The 25355-nt window shown below is 39.6% G+C and overlaps 1 protein-coding gene across 3 annotated transcripts in view; it reads right to left on the reverse strand.

The window, feature by feature from the left end:
- Positions 1–13981: 13981 nt before the first annotated feature.
- PCGF5 (polycomb group ring finger 5) overlaps positions 13982–25355 on the reverse strand; it is a 67811-nt gene continuing 56437 nt past the window's right edge. For all 3 annotated transcript variants that reach the window (XM_033065762.1, XM_033065763.1, XM_033065764.2), the window contains one exon: positions 13982–23492. In XM_033065762.1, coding sequence (XP_032921653.1) covers positions 23445–23492 — 48 coding nt within the window. In that variant the 3' untranslated portion in view covers positions 13982–23444. The remainder of the gene's footprint in view (positions 23493–25355) is intronic.

Consider the following 25355-nt stretch of genomic DNA (forward strand, 5'->3'; position numbering starts at 1 on the left):
TGATTCTTTCCTCAGGCTTTCTGACTGCTAATCTAATATGTCAAGAAGAAAAAAAAAAAGTCATTTTGCCTAAAAATCAGTAGGGTAATAATGAGGCTTTCTGGATTGAGCCAGCAGGTACAAGTTCAAATAAAACGATCTTATACCTGATTTAGTTGTTTTTGTTTGTTTGTTTGTTTTCCTGAAAAGTGCTTTCCCCCATAGCTTCTTTTCAAGCAATGTTAGCATTAGGTCTGGATTACTTACAGCTAGTCAATTTGCAAAAAGGTTGTGTCAGGGCAGGAGCTTTCTGAAAAAATGCCAAGAGATTCAGAAGCTGGACACAGATCCCTTGCTGAGTATTTAGGCTACTGTGGAGGTGTCAAATGAAGACCACTTCAGGCATCCACAGCCAGGGCCCAGGGGCCAGAGAGACTGTGACCCTGCCCAACCTTTAAGCCGTTCTGTCTTGTGTGCCGAAGATCAAAGGCAACAGAAATAACAATTATCATGTTACATCATGCTGTTCCAATAAACAAATGCGTGTTTTTTCCTTTCAGCTTTTCCCTGTGCCTAAAGAAAAGTGCAGTTCTGAAAACAAACCCCAAAAGACTATGAAATATAGCTGTATATGTCCAAAAGCCAAGACTCTTATGTTTTGCTACTTTCAGTTAGTTTACACTAAGAGGATTTTTAGGAGTTCAACATACCACTGCTGCCCTGTAATAATGTTTCATAGTGTAGTAAGAGATGCTGTCTTATTTTTCCTTCTTGGCCCAGAGTGAATAATTCAGCACTGCATGTTTCATAGTCTGAGTCATAAATGTTGAAACTGGTTACACAGAGCCATTGGAGCAGTTTCTCATTTTGCTTGCTTAAAGAACCACTGAAATTCATTGAGACATTTACAATGCTCATGAAACTCGGGCTTCTAACTTGAGGCTTTTCATTTCTCCCCACCACTGTCAGGACAGCAACTCCAAGTGCACAGTACACCTTCAGAAATCACAAGAGCATTTAAACCCCCCAAAATTCTGAGAAGGGAATACATAAGGAACATTGCTTAATCTGGCTTGCTTCTAGCAATGAACAGGTATTACCAGTACAGAGCATATCCTAATGCTCAGTGTAACCTCAGTGGCAGTCCCTGTTCTTCTGCCTACAAAGCATTTTACTATTTAATAACGTTTCTGTTTACTGAAATTACCTTCTAACTCTCTAACACCCTTTTTGATAGCATTAGAATGCACTGGATCCTCCCAATCTGTTCTGCCTCAGGACAAACAAACCCATCCTCCTTTGCCTCTGTCATATGCTCAGCATCCTCCTCAGACCCTCACTTTAGTGGCTCACCACTGAATTAATATATTTTTCAATAACAACACTTGATTAAGAAGAAATACATATTAAAATTAACATTATAATATATAATAATATTAATAATATATATATCTTAATATATGTGTATCCCAGTCTGCCTACTGGGAGTAAGCCCAAATATACCAGAATGCAGATGAAAGACATTAAAGTCTTGTGGTATTTTTTTTTTTAAATGGGATTTTGCTTCTTGCCTATGGAATCAGTTGTGTTGCACTCCACAAGAGGCATTTGTGCCCCTGTTGAAGGGCAGAGAGAGCTGGAAGAAATCTACCACAGAAAATGCAGCAAATCCAGCATTGTTTGATGTTGTGCTTCAAACAGGTGTAACTGAGCTGATCCTTTACACCAAATCCAACACAAAGCAGATCAGTGTTTGCCATTTTGGTGTGGAGATCAGAACTGACACTTGTGGACTTCCCTGAGACACTTCCAGTGGAAGGGTTCCCTAACACATAACTAGAGTTTAGTGGAAAGGGTGCAGCTCAAGGTAATGTGGCTGGCATGAAAAGGGCACTAGCAACAATTCTGAATATGCTGCCTCTGGAAAAAAAGTCAGTGGAAGACTAGGATATGTTGCCCCATTTAAACAACTGAGTTACACTACATTCAGTAGTGCAGACCTTCATGAAAACTTCTGTTGCATTGCTTCATTATTTTCTCTTCTGCAAGCTGGTGGAGGCTCTGGGGTAGATCAAAGGAGCTGATGGAGCAAACTCAGCAGGTCATTCATTAGACCTCCTGTGTGACCTGGACTGGGCAGGATTTTCTGCACAGAATGTTCCTCTTCCCCAACCTCACAGGGCAATTTAGAGTACATCCAATTAAGATACAGAGAAAACTTCAGTCAGAAGGAAATAACCTGATTAATATTTCTCTGGGACATGAGAACGATACATCCATCTTTATTAAAGCAAACAGAATAAGGATAAAACCACTCCACAGTCCAGGGCAAGAAAACAACCCTCACTCTAAATAGAGGATTTAAATAATATTCTTAGAAGGATTATCTTTTAAAGAATTGCCAAAATGCTTATTGGCCAGATCTGGTGCCTTCTGGCTTGTAGTAAGTTGTATTTTGTAAAATGTTTCAACTTTGTGATAACCTTAGGAAGGGCCATCACACACCTCATTTTGGTCTTATTGCTCATTCTGTGCTTGTTTCACACCTTGCACTCTCCCTTTGTTGCTTGTATTTACAGCACTGCATTTCAGTACTGCTCTGATCAACTGATTCCTGTAAGAACATTTGGAACCAGAATCATGGAATTGTTTACTTTGGAAAAACCTTTAGGATCATCAAATCCAGCAGTTACCCTAACACTGCCAAGTCCACACTAAACTAGGTCCCCAAGTGCCACATTTACACTTCTGAAATACCTCCAGGGACAGTGATTCAAATGCTTCCCTGGTCAGTCTGTCCCAATGTTGACAACGCTTTCCAAGGAGAAATGTTTCCTAATATCCAGTCTAAGCATCCCCTGGAGTAACTTGAATCCTATCACTAGTTGCCTGGGAGAAGAGGCTGCTCCCCATCCTGCCATAATCTCCTTTCAAGCAGCTGTAGAGAGCAGTGAGGTCTCCCCTGAGCCTCCTTTTCTCCACCCCAGCTCTCTCAGCTGCTCCAGACCCCTCACCAGCTCTGTTGCACTTCTTTGGACACACTCCAGCACCTCAAAGTCTTTCTTGCAGGGGGGCCCAAAACTGAATACAGGATTTGAGGTGCAGAGTACAGGAACTTTTGTCTCTCAAAAATCATAGGAAACCACTCCAGAGAGAAGAATTTTCAGGTGGGTCAGAAGACACTCCGTGATGAGACTTGAGAATTTCATGGGGAGGAGCACAGGCAGAAGGCAGTGCCCGTCAGGAGAGGTGGGCAGGGCAGGACAGGCGATGCCATCGGGCTCTGCCGAACCCGCAGTCCCCGCCGGGGCTGTGTCCGCTCTGCAAAGCCCCGGGCACTCAGGGCCGGCCTTCCCTGCTGCGCTCTTCACGACCCGTGTTACAGAGGGGATGGGGAGGGGTTGGCAGCGACAACGGGAACCACTGCTCTGAGCCCTTTATCCCTTCCAGCCCAAGGCCCCAGAGCCTTTCCCAGCCGCTGGTGTCCCCTCGGGGCTGCGCGATGTGTCAGTCCGAGCGCAGCGCTCCCGGAGCGGCCTCTCGCCCCACGGCACTGCCCCAGCACTGCCCCAGCATCGTCCCCCAGCACTGCCCCAGCATCGCCCCCCGGCACTGCCCCAGCATCGCCCCCCAGCACTGCCCCGGCATCGCCCGGCACCGCCCCAGCATCGCCCCCCGGCACTGCCCCAGCATCGCCCCCCAGCACTGCCCCAGCATCGCCCCCCGGCACTGCCCCAGCACTGCCCCAGCATCGCCCCCCGGCACTGCCCCAGCATCGCCCCCCGGCACTGCCCCAGCATCGCCCCCCGGCACTGCCCCAGCATCGCCCCCCGGCACTGCCCCAGCATCGCCCCCCGGCACTGCCCCAGCACTGCCCCAGCATCGCCCCCCGGCACCGCCCCAGCATCGCCCGGCACCGCCCCAGCACTGCCCCAGCATCGCCCCAGCACTGCCCCAGCATCGCCCCCCGGCACTGCCCCAGCATCGCCCCCCGGCACTGCCCCGCTCGCCCCCCGGCACTGCCCCAGCACTGCCCCGGCATCGCCCGGCACCGCCCCAGTATCGCCCCCCGGCACTGCCCCAGCATCGCCCCCCGGCACTGCCCCAGCATCGCCCCCCGGCACTGCCCCAGCATCGCCCCCCGGCACTGCCCCAGCATCGCCCCGGCCCGGCCCCGCTCACCCCCCGGCACTGCCCCGCTCGCCCCCGGCACTGCCCCAGCATCGCCCGGCACCGCCCCAGCACTGTCCCGCTCGCCCCCCAGCATCGCCAATCACTGCTCCTCTCGCCCCCAGCATCGCCCCGGCACTGCCCCGCTGCTTTGGGCTTTGCTCTGGCACGCAGCATTTCAGTTGCATCAGTGCAGAGTTATTCTGTTCCACGGGCAGCCTCCCAGGCTAATGCGTGAGTTTTAAAAGCTTACTTAGTAAATATCAGATCTCATCTTGTTTCATCTACCACTTCCCATCCCAGTCTCAAGGCTAAGGACTAAAGCATTAATTTAACCTCACACCAGTTTGCTGCTGCTCTCCTTTCCCCTTCCCCAAGATTCCCAAATAACAAGCATTACCATTTTCTTAGCAGGCACTCCAAGCCCACAGCATCATAAAGGCCAAGTGAGGCCGAGACATCTCTTCAGGAACACGGGAGCAAGTGAGACCCAAGACACCCATGAACTGGTAGAAAGTAGAAACTATTTCAGTCTGCTCCTGGGTTTAAAGAGTAAGCTGCCAGGACAAAAGACTGTGGAAAATGTTCTCTTAAAAAATCTCACAGTAAATGAGAGAGGTCAGCAGTGACAAAGAGACAGTAACTGCAGCTAATTAGATGGGCTGCTGCCTGTGTCTCTCAAACCTAAGGATTGGCCTGGCAGGTATTTTATGTTTTTAGGGTCTTGCCATCCTCGCATAGCATGCTGAAGTAGTTCATACAACAAAAAGATGTTTCTTTTCCCTTTCTTTTATTGTTAATATCTTGAATACATCATTGTGTCCTCTTTTCGTTTTTTGGGTTTTTTTTAATTTTTTTTAAAGCAGGTGAAGGTAGGTAAAGGATAGAGCTGCAAAACCCTGCACACACAGCATTAATGTGAATATATTTTAGAAGTGGGCAATTATTTCTGTGCAAATTTTCTCATTAAAAAAGTTTTAGTACTTGGAATGGCCAGTTCCAAAATTTTCTTTATGTATCTTTTTAGTTAATAATTTAAAAAAAAAAAAATCCTATTAGGGTCATTTTATCTTGTCATCTCCAAGACAGCATCTATCTTCCTTTCTTAGCACATTTCTGTTCTTTCCCTGCTGGAGATAAGCAGGGGGATTTGCATGCTATTTTCTCACTGACTCATTTTCCAAATATGGCCATTTAACAAATATTGTTTCTGCAGGCAGCCATCCCCTTCAGAGCCTTCATAAAGGAAATTACTCAATCAATAAAGTTAATTTTCTCTCCCCCCTGAAGCAGCCACCCACCTCAGCAGATGTTAAGAAACAGACTAAAACAAAACTGGAAACCTACTCAGATCCAAACATCTCTTGCCAATGTCCTCCTGTAGCTAAGGCTGAAATTAATACTTTATCTATACTAGGAAGCAATGCAAAGAGCAAGACCATGTTCTGATTCTTAAATTAGCTGACTGAAAGATTAATAAAGAGCAGTGATAAGCTCTGGTCCATTCTTGCTGTGTTTAGACTCAACCCACTTCTATTGTAAATACCATTTTCATGTAGAAACAAATTCAAAGTTGACATGAAGTTCATAAAGCCCAGTGATGTGCAGATTCCCACCATTCTAAAACTGTCCCAGTGGGACAGAAGGAACCAGTCCCACTGCCTGGTTTCATCCTAGGACAAGGTCTGCACTGGAAATGAAGAAGAAACTCACCTGGAGAGCCTGAGGAAACCCTGCAGCATATGGATAATCCTGGGGAGACCCTCAAAACCACTTGGGTAGGGTCTGGTTTTGCAAATCTGTGGGAATAAACAATAGCATTGATCACAGGAATGAAATACACAACAGCACCCACTTTGCTTCTCTTCTGTTTTGAATAAGAAAAACAAATTTCAGCATTGCATATACTAAAAAAGGGACCTTGGAATCAAATCTACTCTGCTTTACATGAACCTGATGTTCACAGAGAAAGTCCAGACTTAAACTGAGAAAGTTCAGAATTGGGTTCTTGTACACAAGGATGTGCAATCTCCCTGATGTGGCAAAGGCAGCACAGAAGCTGGCCCCAGTTTAAATTTCAGTGCCAATCACAGTTGGGTAGAAGGGGCACAGATTTAGTGAGTGCATTAGCTGGTCTTGGATAAAGTTTAGAAGAAAACAGAAGAATGAAGGTTACAATTTAACGTTTAAGAAATAACTAAAAAATTTAACTGTTCTCAGGAATAATATCAAGACAACTTACTAGCAGCAGGTCTCCACAGAGACAGAAGGCTCAGGGAGAAAAAGAAAAAAAAAAAGCACACATTTAAGGAGAAGAGGATTTAATGGGTGAAACATGCATCAGAAACTACTCAGAAACGCAATGTTAACATAGAGCATTTCTCCTTGCAGTATGTAAATCATAACCCATGAAAGGTGTGGAGGAACTGGGACTATCAAATCTAAGTCCATGATAGGAACCAAAACCAAGAGAGAAACACTCTGAATAATTATTACAGAGAGAGTGAAAGGAAAAACTGATTTAACTACCTTTGCTTTGCTGAGAGCAAACAGCTGTGCGCTGGGTTGCTGCTCCCCATTCTTACTCAGAATTTAAAAGGATTTTAGATTAATATAATGCATTTTTATCTGAGTACTGCCACTCAGGACACTTACAGAACAGATCTACTTACACACCCAGTACAACCAGATTATCTGCGCAACATCAAGGGTCCCACTACCATGGGACCAGCACAGCACTGTTTATGTTACAAATGGCAGCAGTTAAGAGACAGAATTAGCCCATCTCCCAGAGTTTATGTCCCAGGAATCTTCTGAGCAGAAAGGCAGAGGGGAAGGCAAATCAACTTGCCCTGTGATCCAGTGTAGGGCTGGTGAGGGATGCTGCAGGTGTCCCAGGAGCCTTCCTGTGAGTTTGTGCCATGACATGCAGGTGGGATGGCAAATTTCCACAGTATGGGCTACTGGGGGACAATGTCCCATGCTTTGATGTTGTGCTAGTAAGGAAGGGGTTGAGTGCTAAGAGAGCTTTGCATTCAGACCTTAGCAACTGCACGTACCTGTGGCTGCTGGTTTAGCAGCAATTTCCATCCTGCTGACACAACAGCCACTGGGAGAGCTGGTTACACAGAAATTAACCACTGTAATTTCAAGCAGAACTGTTGCTGTTAAAAGGACAAAGACAGGTTGATGACAAACAGAGGGAAGTCCTCTAAGAAAATCTGATAAGTCAGTACCTGATTTGATAGGACATCCAACCTGAAGGGATGCAAGTGGGTTAACACAATGCAGCTGGCTTCCTACACGGGGCTTCTGGTGTGGAGAGCAAGCAGAACAGCCAGTGCTACTGGTAAAATCAATGGTAAAAGCTGATGCCTTCACAAGCCCATGGGCTGCTTCAACTGAATTGCTACTACAAGATGGTGGGCAAAATCTCTGTGTGATTTAAACAGACATCTGTGACGTGTATCGTATATAATAAACCTAAAATGTGGAGGTCCAGCAGATTCATGCCTACAGCTCCAGAATATGAGTAACTCTTCTATTTATTGCTGGGCAGCAGAGCACCAGGTCAACTTACCCTTGTTCTTCTACGTAACTACCTGCTATAAATGCTATCAGAAGAGTCCAGCTGCAGCTGTGTCACATATTGAAAAGAACAAAGATTAAGGATATTGCTAGAAATGCTACATAAGAGGCTACAGCTGCAGAGCGGTGTTTGGTGTGTCATCCTGCCTGGGCATGGACTCACTGTTTTACCAACACCAAGCTCCTAAAAATCAGGGCTGATGACAGACTGCACACAGATGGAGTTTCCAGACCTTAAGATAACTCTCTACACCTCCTCCCCAGCAATCACATCTGATCTGCAGCAGCTGTCTCCTGCATTTAAGCTCAGTTTTTACCAAAGCACTATAAAGGTGGTTATATTTACAGTTCAAAATCTCGACTTGGACACATCTGAGCCCAGGGGAAGGCTGCTCTGCACTGATAATTAACAGCAGTAAATTATATACCAACTACTTAGGGTTCAACAGGAAAAAGGCTAGATACAAATGAACATGGAGTACATTCTCAAGCTTTTGCTTTTTCCCCTTTTTTAAACTTATTTCCTTGGCTTTTACTTTGATATTTTAAAAATAAGCTATTTAAAAAAATATATATTCTGTGTTTTTTTTCTATTTAATAAGACATTTTCCATTCACAGAACCCTCTTTCTTTTTCTGTAGTTGTATTTGCCATATTTTTAGTCTCTCCAGGCCACTGAAGTTCTCACAGTGTAAGTGGGGTAGCTTTGCCTTTTGGTCTTCCAGAATTGGGCTTTATCATTACATTTAGAAAAATAAAATGCCAGGGGCTTTTTGAAAATTGTCAAAAGGTAATTTTTCTTTGAACGCAAAGCACAAACTCCACATGCATTCCACCCTTGCCAAAGATCTGGGTGTGGGTCAAAGCCAAACAAGCCATGATCCACCTGATTCTGAAGAACACCTGAGGAACTTCTCCCATTCATCGGGATGGACTTTGGACCTGTGCTGGCTTTGTGTCCCACCCTGGAACCTGGGTCTTGCATACATCCACATGGCTGTGCTGAGAGCAAGCTGCTGTGTGCTGGGTTGCTGCTCCCCATTCTTACTCAGAATTGCTTCAGCACCTGGGTGTTACTGTCTTGCTTATGGAAGTCAGAGAACATCTAACCACCTCCCTTTGTGAGTCTTGTAGAGAAGTGGAGCCTCTTTAAAGCGTTGCTTGGAAGGGATCAGCGAGCATTCTTAATGCATTGATCATCATTCTCAACATTTCTGATGCATGGAGATATAGGGACTCAGTTCAACTTTGGCTTCTCAAATTAAAAATGTCTATGTGCCTTGTGGTCTGCTGCACTGAGGTGCTTGTACCTGTAGGCTTTTAGAAATGACAATAACTGATCCTGTGCTGAAGTGGAAGAAAACACATCTGACTTACAGAGTCAATGGAAATAATCATCTGGGAGGACCACATTTGGATGAGTTCTCTGAGCAGCAGGTCACAACCCATGATGCTTTTGCTTTTGGGACATTTTATCTTTTCTTAGAAGCTATTAATGGTATGAACAACTGTGCACTCCTTACCACAGTATATTCCTTACCACTATTCTTATTCCAGTAGTTTATTGTGGGCAAATAAAAGCAGAGCAGATGATACAGCTGCTGCACAACAGATGTTTTTCCCTCCCCATGACCTACGCTCCCTAAAGAAAACTGTGAATCCACAGGCTCAGGCACTGGGTTTCACAGCCTTGGTCTCAAGCTGATGGCCACACCAACAAGTATCCTATTTTCTGCCAGAACTTCTGCCTGCAGCCCCATAGAAAGGCTCAAGGATGCTCTTCTACTGTTTGCCAAGGTCAGGCTCTTTGCTAAGTCTTAATGTCAGGTTGCAAATGAAGTCTACACTTCCTAGTAGCAAAATGTAAGGATGTTTAGAAAACACAGCTTATCTGCTGCCTATGTACTTTGACCTGGCAGCAGTTAAGAATATGGGAGATATTAAAGATGTTTATTGGTGAAAGGTCACATACATAGTATTGGTACAAATACACAAATATAGTATTTTCTATATAACCCATGGACAGACACCTTGTCCACGGTGAAGTGTGGTGTACAGGCAGTCTGGCTGGCAGTGACCTGAGCTCTACAAGGGTTCAAGGCCCAAAGCCACTGCCTCTGTGCTGCCAGTTTCCTTGCACAGAGCTGCAAATAACTCAAACAGTCCTGCACCAATGCAGCTGGGGAGCTTGTGCCCATCTGGTTGGCTCAGTACTGCTCTGTGGCTGCCTGGCACACCCCTGTTTTGGTGTGCTGAGCAATTTCCTTCACATGGTGCTCTCTGTGATGTTACAGCCCTGGCAATTCTTGTCCTCACCTACTGTTGTGCAATTGAGAGCAAGAACTACCAGTGCTGAAGACTGAATTTCTTACAGGCTATTCAAATCTGGTTTTAGCCAGTCTCCTATGTGACTAGCAGTAGATGACATCAGGGTAAAGAAAATTAGTGTACAGCCCTTTCCCTTAGAAAAACAAATGGGCTCTTCTATAACATCCACCTCCTCAAAATCTGAAAGATATTACAAGGAATAATTTAGCTTCTTGTCAGCTTCTTTAAGCAGTGATTATTGGAGCTTCCCCATGCTGGGAATTAAGACTATATTAAGGCTCATAGGGATAAAGCATTTTACTTTTTTTTTTTTTTTTACCCGAGAATTTGTTTGCCAAAGAATAGGAGCTGCAGGCAGAAATCATTGTTTTGAGGCTGAATGCAGATGGTAGGCAGCTCACTGTGCAGTCACTGAAGAGGTTTACTGGCATTTTTCTCCAAAGTCAGAGAACAGACCTGAATACATTTAGGTGTGAATTCTGATTTCACATTGCTGTTACCTTGAACACTTCTCTTGCACTTGAATTACTTTCTGGGGATGAGTTGCTCTATTCTACTTCTACCTATGGCCATGTTGCCATGGAAAAGTCACTCCTGCATGTGTATGTTTTAAATACATAACCTACAAAGCACTTTGGGTTCCTTTGAAATGGTAGACATCTATTTTCCAAACGATTTTCTTGTTCTAAATACAACCTGTGAAACAAATGGAGAACATGCTACCAGCAGGCCAAGTTGCATTTCCACAACACTAAAAACCTATGTACACATCTTGCATGTTACACATGTAAGTATTTTTTCAGCACAAGCCTTTATAGGATGAGACACCTACATAACATATGTTTGGTTTCATGCTGTTATTATGACTTGACATTAACACCTTGTTTTTATAGCAAGTATAGAAAATTAAACCATAGCAGCCCTGGGTGGCAAACAAAAGTGCAGATTTTTTCCTTCATAGTATCACTTCTCTAAATAAGCTATATTAGCATAATGTATGTATTTATTTTTATATAAACAAATTTTTTGACTTGCAAACATTTTTGATTTATGTCTCTGAATAATTTTTAAAAAAAGTAAAATTATATGGGTAGTGCTCTGAACATGCACATTCATCCACTCAAAGTATTAGCCAGAGAGCTCTTTTATAGTAATTTTTCCAAATAATGATTAAAAAACAAGTTGCATATTGCTTACCTCAAGCAGTGTAGTAATTTTTCTTTTGCTTATTTATAAGGTACTCCGGAAGCACCTTTTCAGTCTAAGAAAGATTCTGGCAATCAGCATAAGAGGGAAAGAGGGGTAGGCTGACTGCTGCAAGTTACAGAACTATTCAGCAGTACAGATCCATGCCTTTTTTGTCTCTTGTTCCAGGGATTTTGATTACCAGGGAATAACAATCTGAGCTGAACACCTGGAGAAGGGATCTGGAAGAAGTAATTGCTGTTTAGCTTTATAAAGCAATCCACACTGGAGATGAGGGCAGTGCTCAGAGAAGTCCAGGTTCTATTCTGGATGCTGTTTGCTTCCAAGGGCTATCTATTGGGAGTATATCCCTTTCTCTTTCCCTGTTAATAGCATCAAATACACTCCACAAGTTCTTTGTGAGTACTGAGGTGTTTTACAAATCCAACATCACAAACTAGCAAAGCATGGGAGGAGCAGTGAACTTTCCTGAGCTCACTATTTTAGATGTTCAGAACTGATGTTGGGTGTAGCACAAGGACATGAAGAGCTCACAGAGCACTCTCTCCACATCTGCACCACTCCTAGAAGGCTGTAGGGAGGAGCATGGGAATAAAACATGTTTTAGAAACTAGTCAAGATAAAATCATACTACTTTGAGAAGGACATGGACAGAGAAATTAAAGGAGGAATAGTGCCTAGTAACAAGTTTTGCTGGTTCTGGAGATGTACTGGGACACAAATTTGTAGAGGTTGCCTGTGAGCAGCAGGACTGGAAGTCTTTGGGGGCATGGGACACATACATGCATAAAAGGATGACATTAAAGCCAAGGCATTTAAATTGTCTGCAAAATTGGTTTTAAGTACAGCTTTTCTTAAGTTCCTCCATATCTAGAAGTGCACTTACTGTCATTATTTGTGTACTACAGGAAAGGACAGACCATTACCTATAAATAGTTTAGAAAAAATATGGTGGCTTTGAATATAAGAATGTTTTATTTTCCTGTGTGAGTTTAATGGGATAAATGCCAATGCTTTTATGAATTGTGAATGTAGCAGTCTTCTTTCCAAATGAAGATGTTGGAAGTGTGCCACTGGAACAAGGTGCTCATATTACATACTGCCAGCAAATTTCTGTTGCTTTAATGAAACCTAAATTATGAAAGCACTTTTCTTCTGCAAAACATTACTCTTGCCTATAATGACTTTGCAATGCACATTCTCCTCTAGAATAAAAGAGGAAAAAATAATTAGGGTAGAAAGTAATGCGAATCACAGTTCCAGCAGGGAAATTCATGTGCTACACCCCTGATATCAACAGCTGTTTGTATACCACCTACCTTCCTCCTTCTATAAAACATAATCCAGCTTGATGACTGATCAGGCATTTGTTACTATTCTTATGCATGGGGTTTTTTCCCCACAAGGATTCTCTTTTTAGCTACCTGAAACAAAGTAATTATTTAGAATAATTTAATCACTGCATTTTAAACTGAAACCTTGCTTGAGGAAAAGTTCCTTATTGAGAAGCAAAATTTTGCACTTATATACAATTCAATTTCTGTTTAACAAATAATGTAATGACATTATGTGGAAGCATTATGTAAAGTTTGGGGCTTTTTTCACAGAGTGACCTTAAGTTTCAAGAACACTTTTAGAAGAAGGGAAAGTATTAGTTTATGACCTTTGACAAACCTGGAGGTCAAATATCCCACGTGAAAAAGGTCCAAAGAAAACCATTGAGGCTGCACTGCTTCATCTGCACAGGTTACAGAGCAGCCATGGTGCCACAGCTGCCCTGAGCCTGTTAACAGCCAATTGCAACATAACTAACAAATCCTATTTAATCATATGTATGTATTGCAATGTGCTACACATACCTTCACATTTTATGTTCACAAGCAATTGGCTTTGTTTTCTGCTAACATATAGAAGGATTTTATAACCAGACACAAAATGTACTTTGTCTCAGATCATTTTAGTTCAATCAGCAATCCTTTCTATTATTTCCAAATCTGAGCCACATCTCAGAGCTCTTGTGGTGGTATTGCAGGTTTTGTAGGAGCATCAGACAAAACGTACAAGTCCTCTTGAATAACAGGGCTCCCTTCATTGTTTTTCTTTGCAGTAATTCATTGTAATAATTGCAGTAAAAGTATGTAGTGTGAATAATGTTACTTCACACCAAGGGCCCACTTGTGAGGGTATCCTCTACCTTCCAATTTGCATGCACGTTTATTTTATACTACCTTAGAGTTAAAACAATGACATAAAAAAGGTAAGTGCACAGAATAATAAATCCTTCTGAAACCACATTGACTCAGAAAAACATCAAAAAGGGAGAGAACAAAAAGCAGTGAAATCAGGTTAAGAAAAAGTTGCAGAAGCTCTATGGGATTGTTTAAAAAAAAAAAAAAAAAGGAAAAAAAAAGCTTCAAGCACACAGTTACACTGTAACCCACATGGTTATATTTTACAAATGGGGTACCAAGTCCAGACAACTTTAATGTTAGGCAGAACTCTGCACCTGTGAAAATTAATGATAGCACTCTATGACATTAACTAGAACGCAATCAGGCCATGTGAGTACCTTCTGTTTTTTCTATGATGAATAACATTACTGCATTCTGTTTTCTACTTGCACTTCTGTGAGTTGAGAGTATGCTTGCATGATTAAGATATAAAGCCAGCAAATGTTTTAATTCAAATGTTATTACAAACTAGAAAGAAGTCAGATAAAACCAGAGATTTTTTTATTGCACAAAATAAATTATATAGAAACAATGCAACAAAACAACTCGTATTGTAGGCTGCACAACAGATGTTACAACATGAATATATTTATTGCTTTGAGAAAGGAGCAATTCAGTGCTAGTAAGCAGATTAGTTATACTTCTTGCTCATCTAGATTTTTCATAAAATTAATCCAACTGGGCTAGAGGCATCTTGCAGCATACAGGTCAGGCCAAATTGTTATTTGTTATCAACCATTATAAAGGTGCTGTAAACCTTCCTGACATTAGCATGAAACACCAATCAAACATCACCAGTACTGAGCCATACAGGTAGTTCACTATTAGAGATATCATTACACACCCGATACATCTATACACAGGATTCTAGAGGCCCATTTCACAGGGTTTGTATGAGCTGTAGTTTCAAAATAAATCTTGCTTATATATGTTGATGCAGATTTGAACAGGCTTCACTCTACATCAAGAGGCACGACCACAGGGTTTTGCCAAAACCCCCCAAGTACCAGCACTTCCCGTCCCTAAATGGAAAATTGATCACTAGTGCTGACTCAGTTATAAGTATCTCATTTTTTCTAGGGCCACACTCAGATTCCAGATTAAAAATCTCCTCACATTCCTTTGGTAGAACTGAGGTGAAATTTACAGTGCTTTTTAAAGTACTTCAAAACACAACATATTTGGTTCTTCAAAAGATAAAAGCCTGCAGTACTGGTATTGCACTCAGATCAAATGGATTTTAAACTGCTACTTAGTGGACCCTGAGATGTTGAGCCTAATGAATGACTACAGAAAATAGCTCTTAACAAAAATTGTAAAAATGAACAATGTTCATATAATACATTAAATCCTGATCAACTGCAGATCATTGTGAAGCATGAACATAAATGAGAGAATGCCATCTCAAGTGCTCATAATCTGAGTCAAATTCTCCCCCAGTTTGTCAAGGACACAAGTATTTACTCAGTTCAGTTCCTACCAATGAATTCTACTGCTAATGTACACACTCATTATTGCAAAACTTACTTATGAGAAGGTTAATATAATAAGAGTAAATTTAAGCAATATTAGTCACCCATGAAAGGAAATGAAGTGAGGAAGCAGAAGTCTGGCTCATTTAAAGTCTCAGCTACAAGGATAATTAGAGAAAGTCACTCCACTGAGGTCAAGCTGAAGAACTTAACTAAACATGAGACCCATGAAGTAGATCCCTGTAGAATCTCACAGAAATAAGCAAAGAGATTTTTGATTGTGCACTAATCTGTACACAAACAAACATGGTGGCCAGTCTTTACTGTACTTTAATAAAATTCTTTACTGTATTTTTTCTTCCCTGAAACTGTGTTAATGCATTATGCCGAATCAAAATACAGTGGAAGGTGAGGGTTCAAATGGCTGCAAAATATTACAAGAAGTGAATTATTCTGAATTTAAAAAATAGTATTTGTACAAATTCTCAGAATCTTTAGTGACACACTCAAGTTCCATGCATGTACCCAGCAGCAGTTTCCTTTGAAGGAAGGTAAGTATTAAACTTGACTAATCTTGCATACTTTTCCATCCAGGGGGCTGTTTATTAAATACTGTATGTAAAATTCTGTTATCTTGTAAAAATGCTTAGTAAGCATAGTAAGATTCAACTAAACAATCAGATATACCCTGAAATGCCCATTGAAACATATGCATCACAAAAAATGGTTAGCATTTTTTATACTTATTAAGAAGTAGAAAAGTTATAAGGCAGGATGAAGCTAATATCAAAGATGAAAAACAGCACCACAAGCCTGTGTTTTGCAATTGCTTTCTGATTGGACACAAAATATATTATCATAGTCAGATACAATTGATTAAAGTGAGAAATGCATTTAGCCCAGCTGTACTAACTATACAGCTTCACACAGAATAAACATTCCATAAACCAACAGAAAATGCATTTAAGCACAAAAAAAAAAAAGTAAGTGATTCTCTAAGCAGCATTTTGTTTTCTTTTTTTTTCCAAAACATTAACATACATAGATATTGGACTGATTAAATATCTACAAGTGCTTTTCCTTTACAAAAATACATATATTCTTAATAGTAGGATAGACTGTCATTAACAATGACCTGTGTTTTTTTCACTTCAATTTGAATGATTTATAAGCTAAATTTTACAACCACAAAAAGGTTTATTTGTAATAGGATGTTATCACTTTTGACAAAAAGCTTAAAACATTTTATATTTTAAAACAAATTAGCAACTTAAGATCACAATATGTTCTATGAGCTCCTAAGTACTGTGAGGGCTGCTTTATTAAAAACTGGTTACTACTGATCAAATGCAAGGAAGCATTAGAACATTATTACTGCTCACCATAGGCTCCTTTCTTTTAACTTGGATCACAGCTTATATAAGGACACTTAGGCCCCCACCCCCAAAAAATCCATTGAGAGTAACTCTATATCATCTATTCAGTAGCCTGGAACATCCGACAATTCAGGCTTTGCATTAATTTAAAAAAATGCAAAATACTTTCCTTTCAAGAGTTAAGTCTGCAATAAGGGAAAAAATGATGCATTGCTTCATGTTTATGCTAAGAAGCTTCTATTTGAGAAAAGAAAATTATGATCAGTAAGTATTTAGAATGAAATCTTTCAGCCAACTAGATAATTATATTGACCTACTACTTTCCAGTTTAGTTAACCACTACCCTGGAAAAGGAAATCAAGATAATTTGGATTTTTAAAATTCTCTCTGTTTTATACTGCACAAGTAAAATAATCACCTCTTACTAATCAATGGTCTCATGTCAAGGACAGCAATGCCATTTGCTAAAAAAATAGCTATAAAAATCTGTAAAACATATTTAGTATCTTCTCATTATCCTCCAAATCTGTCCTTTCCACCCTCCAAAAATCACTGAACTATGACTATAAACCCCAAAAGTAGCTTGGTGACTATTTTGTGCTTTGGAAGGTTTACAGGATTGACAGCACACTGAGTTTTTTGTTAATTCACAGGCCAGGTATAGCAGACACATCAGTAAATGCAAGCCTTTGTGCTTTTCTTCAGGAACATGAGCTAGGACTCAGAGCTACTCTATGTCTGTTGACTCAACCTCAATGCTATTCCTGTTGTTTCTTTCCTTTTCTAACTTGTTTTGAAAACTGCTAGGTGTGCCTAACCCTTCAGCTTGGTGACACAGACACCTACCACTGGTTCAGTTCTGCTTGCTTGGCTCCAGGTACCTCTTGACCATTCAGGCACTCCAGCAAAGTGTCAATGTCATATTCCAAGTCCATTTCTGGGTGGCGTTACCTTTGGTATTAAATAGGTCCCTTAAAACTATCAGGCAATCAGATTATCCATAAAAATAGTTTATTTTTAAAAAACCCTAGCTTTAAGAACAAACTAAGTATCTGTCAACAAAGACTAATTTTAAATCAATAAGTATGTGATATTCTTTCAGTAAAAATGGAGCATGTTTCATTTTACCACATCAAAATTCAGGAGACAACAGGAACAATATCTATCATACTCAATATAATACAAAACTGAATTTTAAGAGTAGAATACCATTATAAAATATGTGCCTTGCACTTTGACAATAAACATCTTCATTACAACTTCATTTGTAATAAAACCCTCAGTATGTTAACTAGCAGCAAAACCATTTTACTGTGCAGCCATTTTGCAATTGTATAGTAACCTTCTCTCAACTCTTTGCTTTACACTGTCATGAGGAAAAAGGAAAATGCACAGCAGCTACTACTGTTCACCTCATCCTATCAACCATGTTAGAAGCATTTCCTAAAAATACACGTAAAAGTTACTTCAAAGAAAAGTACCTAATGATTCAGAAAAACAAGCAAAGTCAAATCAATCCCTATCTTTGGTTAAAATTAATGTAACAGCAAAAGCTACTGTTTACAGACTTCTTTCATTCCAGAATTTTTCCTCCATCCTGGGCTTACAGAACTTTGTCTCCTTCTGCAAATACAAAAGATAGCCTGGACATTTCTACCCATGTACAGAGCTCCTCCACTGCCACACTCCAGGACCACAGAGAACTAAATTGCTTTAGAGAATTATGAACAAATCTCTCATTAGAGAATGAAACAATACCCTTACTCAGCTGTAGGGAAACCTTAATGCAAAAGATTTTATGGCCCATACCTTGGATGGAAAAATCTGTTGGGAATTAATTAATTAATAATTTGCTATTCTGGAACCTAAGGTTTTAATCTGACCTACAGACAATGTAAACAGAAGGTAGAAAAGGAAATCACTAGGTAGATCTGTTTATGAAGAAAAATACTTAAAAATTGCAAGATCATCTTTTGAAGGACATGCTTCAGCTGAGGTCTGAAGGTCAGACAACCCCTACATAACAAAATTAGAGGTAAACGTGCAGTTGGAAGTTTACACATTTCCTTCAGGTTAATCAATCCCCCTGTGTGTTGGAACTCATCCTAGAGCCCACTCCAGTAGACTACAATCCCTCCTCAAACAAGTTTTTTAGCTGAAACCCTTGTGGAAGCATGACCTTGCTCAAACTGGCTCTAAAGGATTGAAAATGCAGAACTGTGAAAACTTTGCTGAAATCCATGAGAGCTGCCTGATCAATGAAACCTGTGAGCTGACACCTCACATAGCTTCACCTTTTTAAGTCCTTCATGTTTTGACTTTTGGGTAAGAAATTGGGTGGGGTATGGGAATGGCCAAAAGATGTCTAAGAACCTAGAATTAATTACAAGAGAGAGGGTGCCTGTTTAAACATTTCAACTGAGAAAAATATTAAATCAACAAAGCATAAAGTAAAATGAGAGGGGAATATGCAGCACAATATTTCCGTTTTTGTAGGAAGCAAAGAGATGTCTTAAATCTGCCAGATTAAGTGAAGAAACTGGACCAAACTCCTGGATAAGAATGTAAGTCTTAATTGTCTTTGCACTTTTTCAGGACAAAAATAAGTCTCATCAGTGAATTAACCAGTACTTTATGTAGCCCCCTCTATAAACAAAGCTCAATCTATTTATTTTGAGACTGAAGACTGGTTTTGAACAGCTACCTGTTCTCTAGTATTTCTACCAGACATAGTATCTGGCTGAGCTGGACGCTATGCCTTTTGTTGCAAGTTCTGTCAAGAATTATTTTTTCTGGGGAGTGAATAAATACCTCTTGTGTTCAGTTATATGAAGATTAATGTAACAAGACAACTCAGTGATTGGTTCAATTAAAGGACTAAGCCACAGCCTATGTTTTTTAAACAGCAGAGAAGGAAAAATTGTTACTTCTCTCACGAAGTCACATATAACAGTTATTCATGGGAGAGATGAGATGAAACTCTGGATCATTATTTATTTTGTCTGCAGTAAGAGCCCAGCTGATATCTAAACAGAATGGGATCAATCTCTTTTCTCCTGCAAGATACACTAGAACTGTTTGTGATAAGAGCAGAGAAGTCAAGTCAAATTGCTGAAACCTATGGAAAAAAAAAGACCAAGATCCAGAATAAAGTGCTCCTCATGCAGAAATTGGAATATTTTCAACATGAAAGTACTTATTTTAATATAATGTCTACTGAGATAGGGCAGTTTTAATTTAAATTATCTGAAAGAACACATTTCTTTTTATCCTTTTTTTCCCATGAAAGCTTCTCTATACACTGTGTTTATGATATATTCTTGCTGAAAGTATTAAGACTATAGATAAAATTCAGAAGCAAATACTACCCTGTCAAATGAAAATAATGGGCTTAAAAGGTATTCTGTATTAGTAATCAGGCACTTCACTTTGTGTAACATTTTCAGTAAAGATAATACTTTTATAATTTCTTTTTGCATAACTGCAAGCTAGCTGAGTATGCACAATATACTCCTTACCCTGCATACTCCTAGGACCCAAATCCCCAAAGCTTTGATGTGAACAATACCTACTATAGTGATGAGTCACTTCAGTTATTGTAGCAGTCTTATTTGGTATTTCATTTTAAAAAATTCCCTCATAGGACTAGGCCCTTAGCTACCAGGAGCGTAGTAATGCATCATGGAAGATACACGTCTTGATCAATCATCTAATTCCATATTGTTTGAGATATTACAGGATCTTGTTTCTAAATTCTAGCTTACGGCTTGTTCTGAGATAAATGCAGCAACCAGCCATGCACAACAAAGTTGTTTATGATTTCCATTAATGAGTTTTTCACTTCTAGGGGAAAAAACCCAAGCAGCACCAAATGCTCTAAATAAGGGACAGCAAGGTTAGGTAGTAGTGTGGAATTTTTTAGGTCCCTCTGCAGTTAGATACTGCTAATATCATAGATACATAGTGGCAGCAACACTTATTTTACATTCCTATGCTTTACAAGGATGCAGTGGTGACACTTTGTCATGGAAATGCTCAGAAAGTGTGACTTTATCCAGGCATCTACTTTAGCATGACATATGGTGCAGTCTGAAGGGAATGCCTAGGTACTCATTTCACTTTACCCCATCTTTGGCACACAGGAATCTGCATTCTTATATTCCTATGGTGCTCAGACACTCTTAATTGGCACAAATGAATTAAATCTGCATATCTGTAGAGACATGGCACATAGGTACTATACGAGTGAAAATTTCCTGTAAAGAAGGCAATGCCTGTGTTGCACAAGCTGCCCAGTTAAGATATGTACTTCACTGGCACTTTACTTTTACAAAAACTATTAAACTACAGCAGCACTCAGGCACCATGCCATCAAATCAGAAATGCAAAAAGCGTAGGTAGTTAGTTCATATGCATTTAATGCCACCATTCGCAGCTGGGAACGTCGATTCAGATCTGTCAGTATTTTTCATGTTTAAAATGAAGATTTGCCTTCTCTAATCTAGCTTTAACTTACATCAAGAAAATACCAGAAATCAAAACCAATGTCCAACTCTGATTGAGAAAATTCATGGTTCTCTGAATTATGAATACAGGAAGTTACCAAAAAGTCAAAGAAAGCTTCTATTAGTTGCCACTCCAAAGCCAAGGCAAAAGAGTGCTATTCCAAGGGTCCTGTTAGGTGGATGGATTAAAACTTACATGTTCCTGTCTTTTAAAAACAAGTCTCTTCAAATTTTTTCAAAACAGCACACACAATTGTTGAGAAAAAAATTGTACCCTGAACCAAGCAGAAATTATGCTTAAGCATCGTAGCATTAGTTTTGTGATAAACTGAAATAGCTGTTTCATGTCAAGCAAATCTACAGTGAAAATTCTGGTACAAAACCACATGAAATATATCAAAACTATAAGGTGTAATTTGTATGTGCATGTAAATATTTACAAACAATATCCTATTTCTACTGTACAAAACAACTGTATATACTAAAGAGAAGAATGATTTTCAATCAGAAAGCATGCTCTGCTCTTCCAAGCTGCTCCATGAGGTGGACTTCTATATATAAAAAGAATCTTTTTCCCTAGAGACTCTGCAGAGAAGGGCCTTCCCTACAAGGAGTATCTTCTTTCTCTCAAGTAGCACATCACAGACTGGGTGGGCAAAGGGATGTCTGCTCCCTGCAGCCAGCACATGCACCCCTGCTTGGTTTTGGGCAAAGCAGCGCCTGTATTTGCCAGCACACTGAAGAAAGGGGCAGAAGCTTTTTCCTAGACATTTTCCTTCCCCAGTTCTACTGGCATCTGCACAATATGTGCAACCTTGACCTGTAATGGCAGGGTTCTTTAACAGACTGCTACCAAGAGCATCATGATTTCTGCATGACATATGGGCTTTGGAGTGCAATGGTAGGTAGGATTCAACCCAACTACATGTGATTCCTCAAGTCATCAATGTTAGAACTCCTAAGAACATTAAAGGGGCCAGATTTAATCCACAACATGCTTGTTTCTCCTACAGAACATACAACTATACATGAACATAAACTTACCAAGGAATTACAGTATTAGACCTATCGTTTGTATTTGATCCCAAGAAAAAATTTTCACTTTGTCTATCTAAAACTGATCAGTTCACTCTACAGTAGCTTGTGAAAAATTGATTTGGTTCCTTTTTGCTGTATGCAAAAGGTATAAAGAAAGTAAACAGCTATCTACAACACTAGCAGGCATGTACTAAGTAGAAATTATATAACGTGACTGAATTATAAGTATCTCCAGAGACGCTGATCAGGAAAACTCAACTGACTTTTAAGCAAAAACAATGGAAGACAGAAAACATACACATTACTATGCTCCCTGCAACACTACCAAAAAACCCAAGAAACATCCCATACTAGAACCATTATGCTTGCAATACCTAAGGCAACAATCACTTTTTATCCAGCACTACAGGTCTTAGGAAAAAAAAAGATGACCTGAACAATTATTTTGGTCAGACTGCTAATCTTCAGTATTGCATTACTTCTAATTTATGGAAATAGTTTTATGATGTGATTTTAACTAATGAAAATTTCTGTAATGAATTCTAAACTCCAGATAGTCACAAGAGATACAGTATGTAATTAAAGCTATCTATTATTTTTGTCTTAGCATATTATAGACCTCTATTCAATCTTAAAAGGAAATGTTTATTGTGAAAAGTAGTAACTATGAAAAATTTTGCCTTGGTCATAATTTTGTAGTGGAATTTAGTTGTTCCATAGACATTTATATTATTTTACCTTCATTTTTGTGGAGGCTTTATTAGAAGAAATGTAATCTGACCAGAAGCCATTTTTCTAAAAATAGCTAGTATTCCAAAATCCAGACCTCAGGGAAACCATTGGAAAGTGCAATCACAAAGGCTGCAATGCTTTTAAGCAATATTAGCAATTTAGAAGATTTGAAATGACTATTTTGAATTATCATGTTCTACATCTCTTGTTCAGTGTAATTAATCTTCATTCACTGCAAAAGGACTGTTGCACACTCATGAGTGAGCTATACCTGGACCCATGAGAACCTTATCAAGGAAAAGGTAGTGGCCCAATCACCACTTCTCTTCTAAATATATTTTCTATACAAAATATTGTCAAGGTATAATCCTTAGTTATTTTTACAGTACTCTATGATTTAAACAACAATATTCAGTAAAATAGTAAGTGTGTGACACTGCAACACCACATGAATGAGCACTTTGCCATTTTGCTAGTGTAATCAATATTAGGACCAGAAAAATTTTCTAACACGCAAGCAAAAATATTCCATAGGTTTGGAGTCTTGACTGTACACTTCATGATTTTGGCTATGATTTGCAGCACACTCTTAAGATACACAAATATCTTATGCACATTTCAGTAGCAGAATGGCACTTGGCTTGCTCTAATAGAAACAACAGAGATGCAACCGACAATTTTAAGAAAGACAATGTCCTTATTTGCATGCTGAAATTCTGGCTGTGTCCCCCCAATCCAGGCACATCCATTCATTGTGCAATCTGTCGATGGGTAAACAAATAGTGCAGGATTCATCTCAGTGGGATCTGGCCCTTTGGTCTAACCGAAGTCAATTCTAGGTCGATACTGAAGTACCATAGGGTAAGACTGAAAACAAGCAAGGGAAAAACAACAACAAAAACAGACAAGAAAGCATGAAGACATGATTCATAAACAATACAAAGAAAATGCAATTAAAGACTACCTTAAGAATTGCCAGACCTTATCTCTAAGACACATGTATATGACAATTTATATGAAATAATTCTACACATTTCAACAGTTAAATCCATCCTGTACTTCAAATCTATTAGTTATTTGTCACTTATATACAGTTTCTGTATCTACTTTTATATATTTCAATATTTATGTTTTATTACATTTATACATGTGAGTGCTCAAACAAGTCTTATTTCTGTGTTGCTGTGTTTGATAAAAAGCAAATCTCAACATTTTATACTTGCTAAACCAAAGTATATTTTATATAGGTAATATACTTTGAAATTTATCTATATATATATACAGAGGTTCCCTAGCTAAACCATAAAAAAAGGTCAATTTGCTGTCAGCTGGTTTTCTGAGATGACCTTCTCCCCCAAATCCAAACTCCTTAATCTCAGATCTAGTGATAAATTTTCATTAATTCCTACCGAGGGAAACAAAAAAATAAGCAAATCAGCTTCTTGGATCCCTAAATTGAATAGAACTCATGGAATGGAAGGCAAGAGTGGATGGATTTCCCAGAAGGGCTGTAGAATATCTGGGCACTAGCTGCTCAAACTGTTGTTTCATTCAACCTCTTATTTTTCAGTCTGTCAGCATTCATTTGTCTCAAGTTTTCCTCTTCATCAGCATCCTGGATATTTTCTATAGCATAAAACCCTGGCAAACCTCATTGTCTCAGCAGCTGTATGGCCTTAAATACCTCTCTGCCATACAACAGAGAAACAAAGCTAATTTAAGTTTTTAAATCCCAAATTTGCAAATATAAAGAATTATTACAGGAGCTATCATTAAACATTTTGCTTCACTCTTCAAATGCAACAGAGACAAAGAAACAAAGATACAGCTTCAAAGAACTACAAGATTAATAAACTTCCACGCCATGGTAGTGAAATATCTCCAGAACTAAATTGGTCACACTTGCAGGGGATTTACAGAAAAGTTCAAAAAAATCACAAGGTAAACCCAGAGGTATTAACAGTACCAGGAGTATTTAGGAGAGAAGACAGGGAGTACCATGTGTATTCTGCATGTGCAATTAACAAACATTTATCTGTGGTATCATAAATTACTTGGTCTCTGATTAATTCTTTCTTTGCACAGGACATGACTACCATATTATTTAAATGCTGTTTCACACTGTTTTGACTTTGAGTATATAAATTTTCTCTAAAAGTGTGCAGATCCCATCGGAAGTGCACACAGGCAGAGACAGAGCAGTCACCACACTGAAATTGCCAGATAAACCAGTGAGGCTCAGTGTTTTAGCAAACAAAATCACAAAACTGTACATATCAAAGGCACTATGCTGGGACAATTCTAATTATTGAAGGAGGCATGAGTGCAGTAGTTCACTTCCATCACTACTGGGGAGTGACCCTCTACCACTAGCTCTAGTTTTTCACTCAAGACAAAATAGTATTCCAAAGTTGCAAAGTAACTTTTAGAAATCAGTTCAAATCAAAATTCTCAATAAGGAAACTGAAATGCTCTTTCAAACAGTATTGGAAACCAGACTGGTCACTGAAACTTAGAAATCAGCTTCAGTTTGCAGGTTCTGGAGGTTTTGCTTCTAGAGATTATTCCATTTCTAATTTTAAAACTATGAAAGGAACAGAGTTTAGAAAAATCTAACATTTTTTTACTCCATCAAAAAGGACATATGAATTCCCATAAGAGATGAAACCAGTGTAGTCTTTTAATTCACACTCTTCATTTTTGATCCCTTGCCAGTGACTGCCCAATGCT

Source organism: Catharus ustulatus, chromosome 8 (assembly GCF_009819885.2).
Source record: "Catharus ustulatus isolate bCatUst1 chromosome 8, bCatUst1.pri.v2, whole genome shotgun sequence".
Lineage (NCBI taxonomy): Eukaryota > Metazoa > Chordata > Aves > Passeriformes > Turdidae > Catharus > Catharus ustulatus.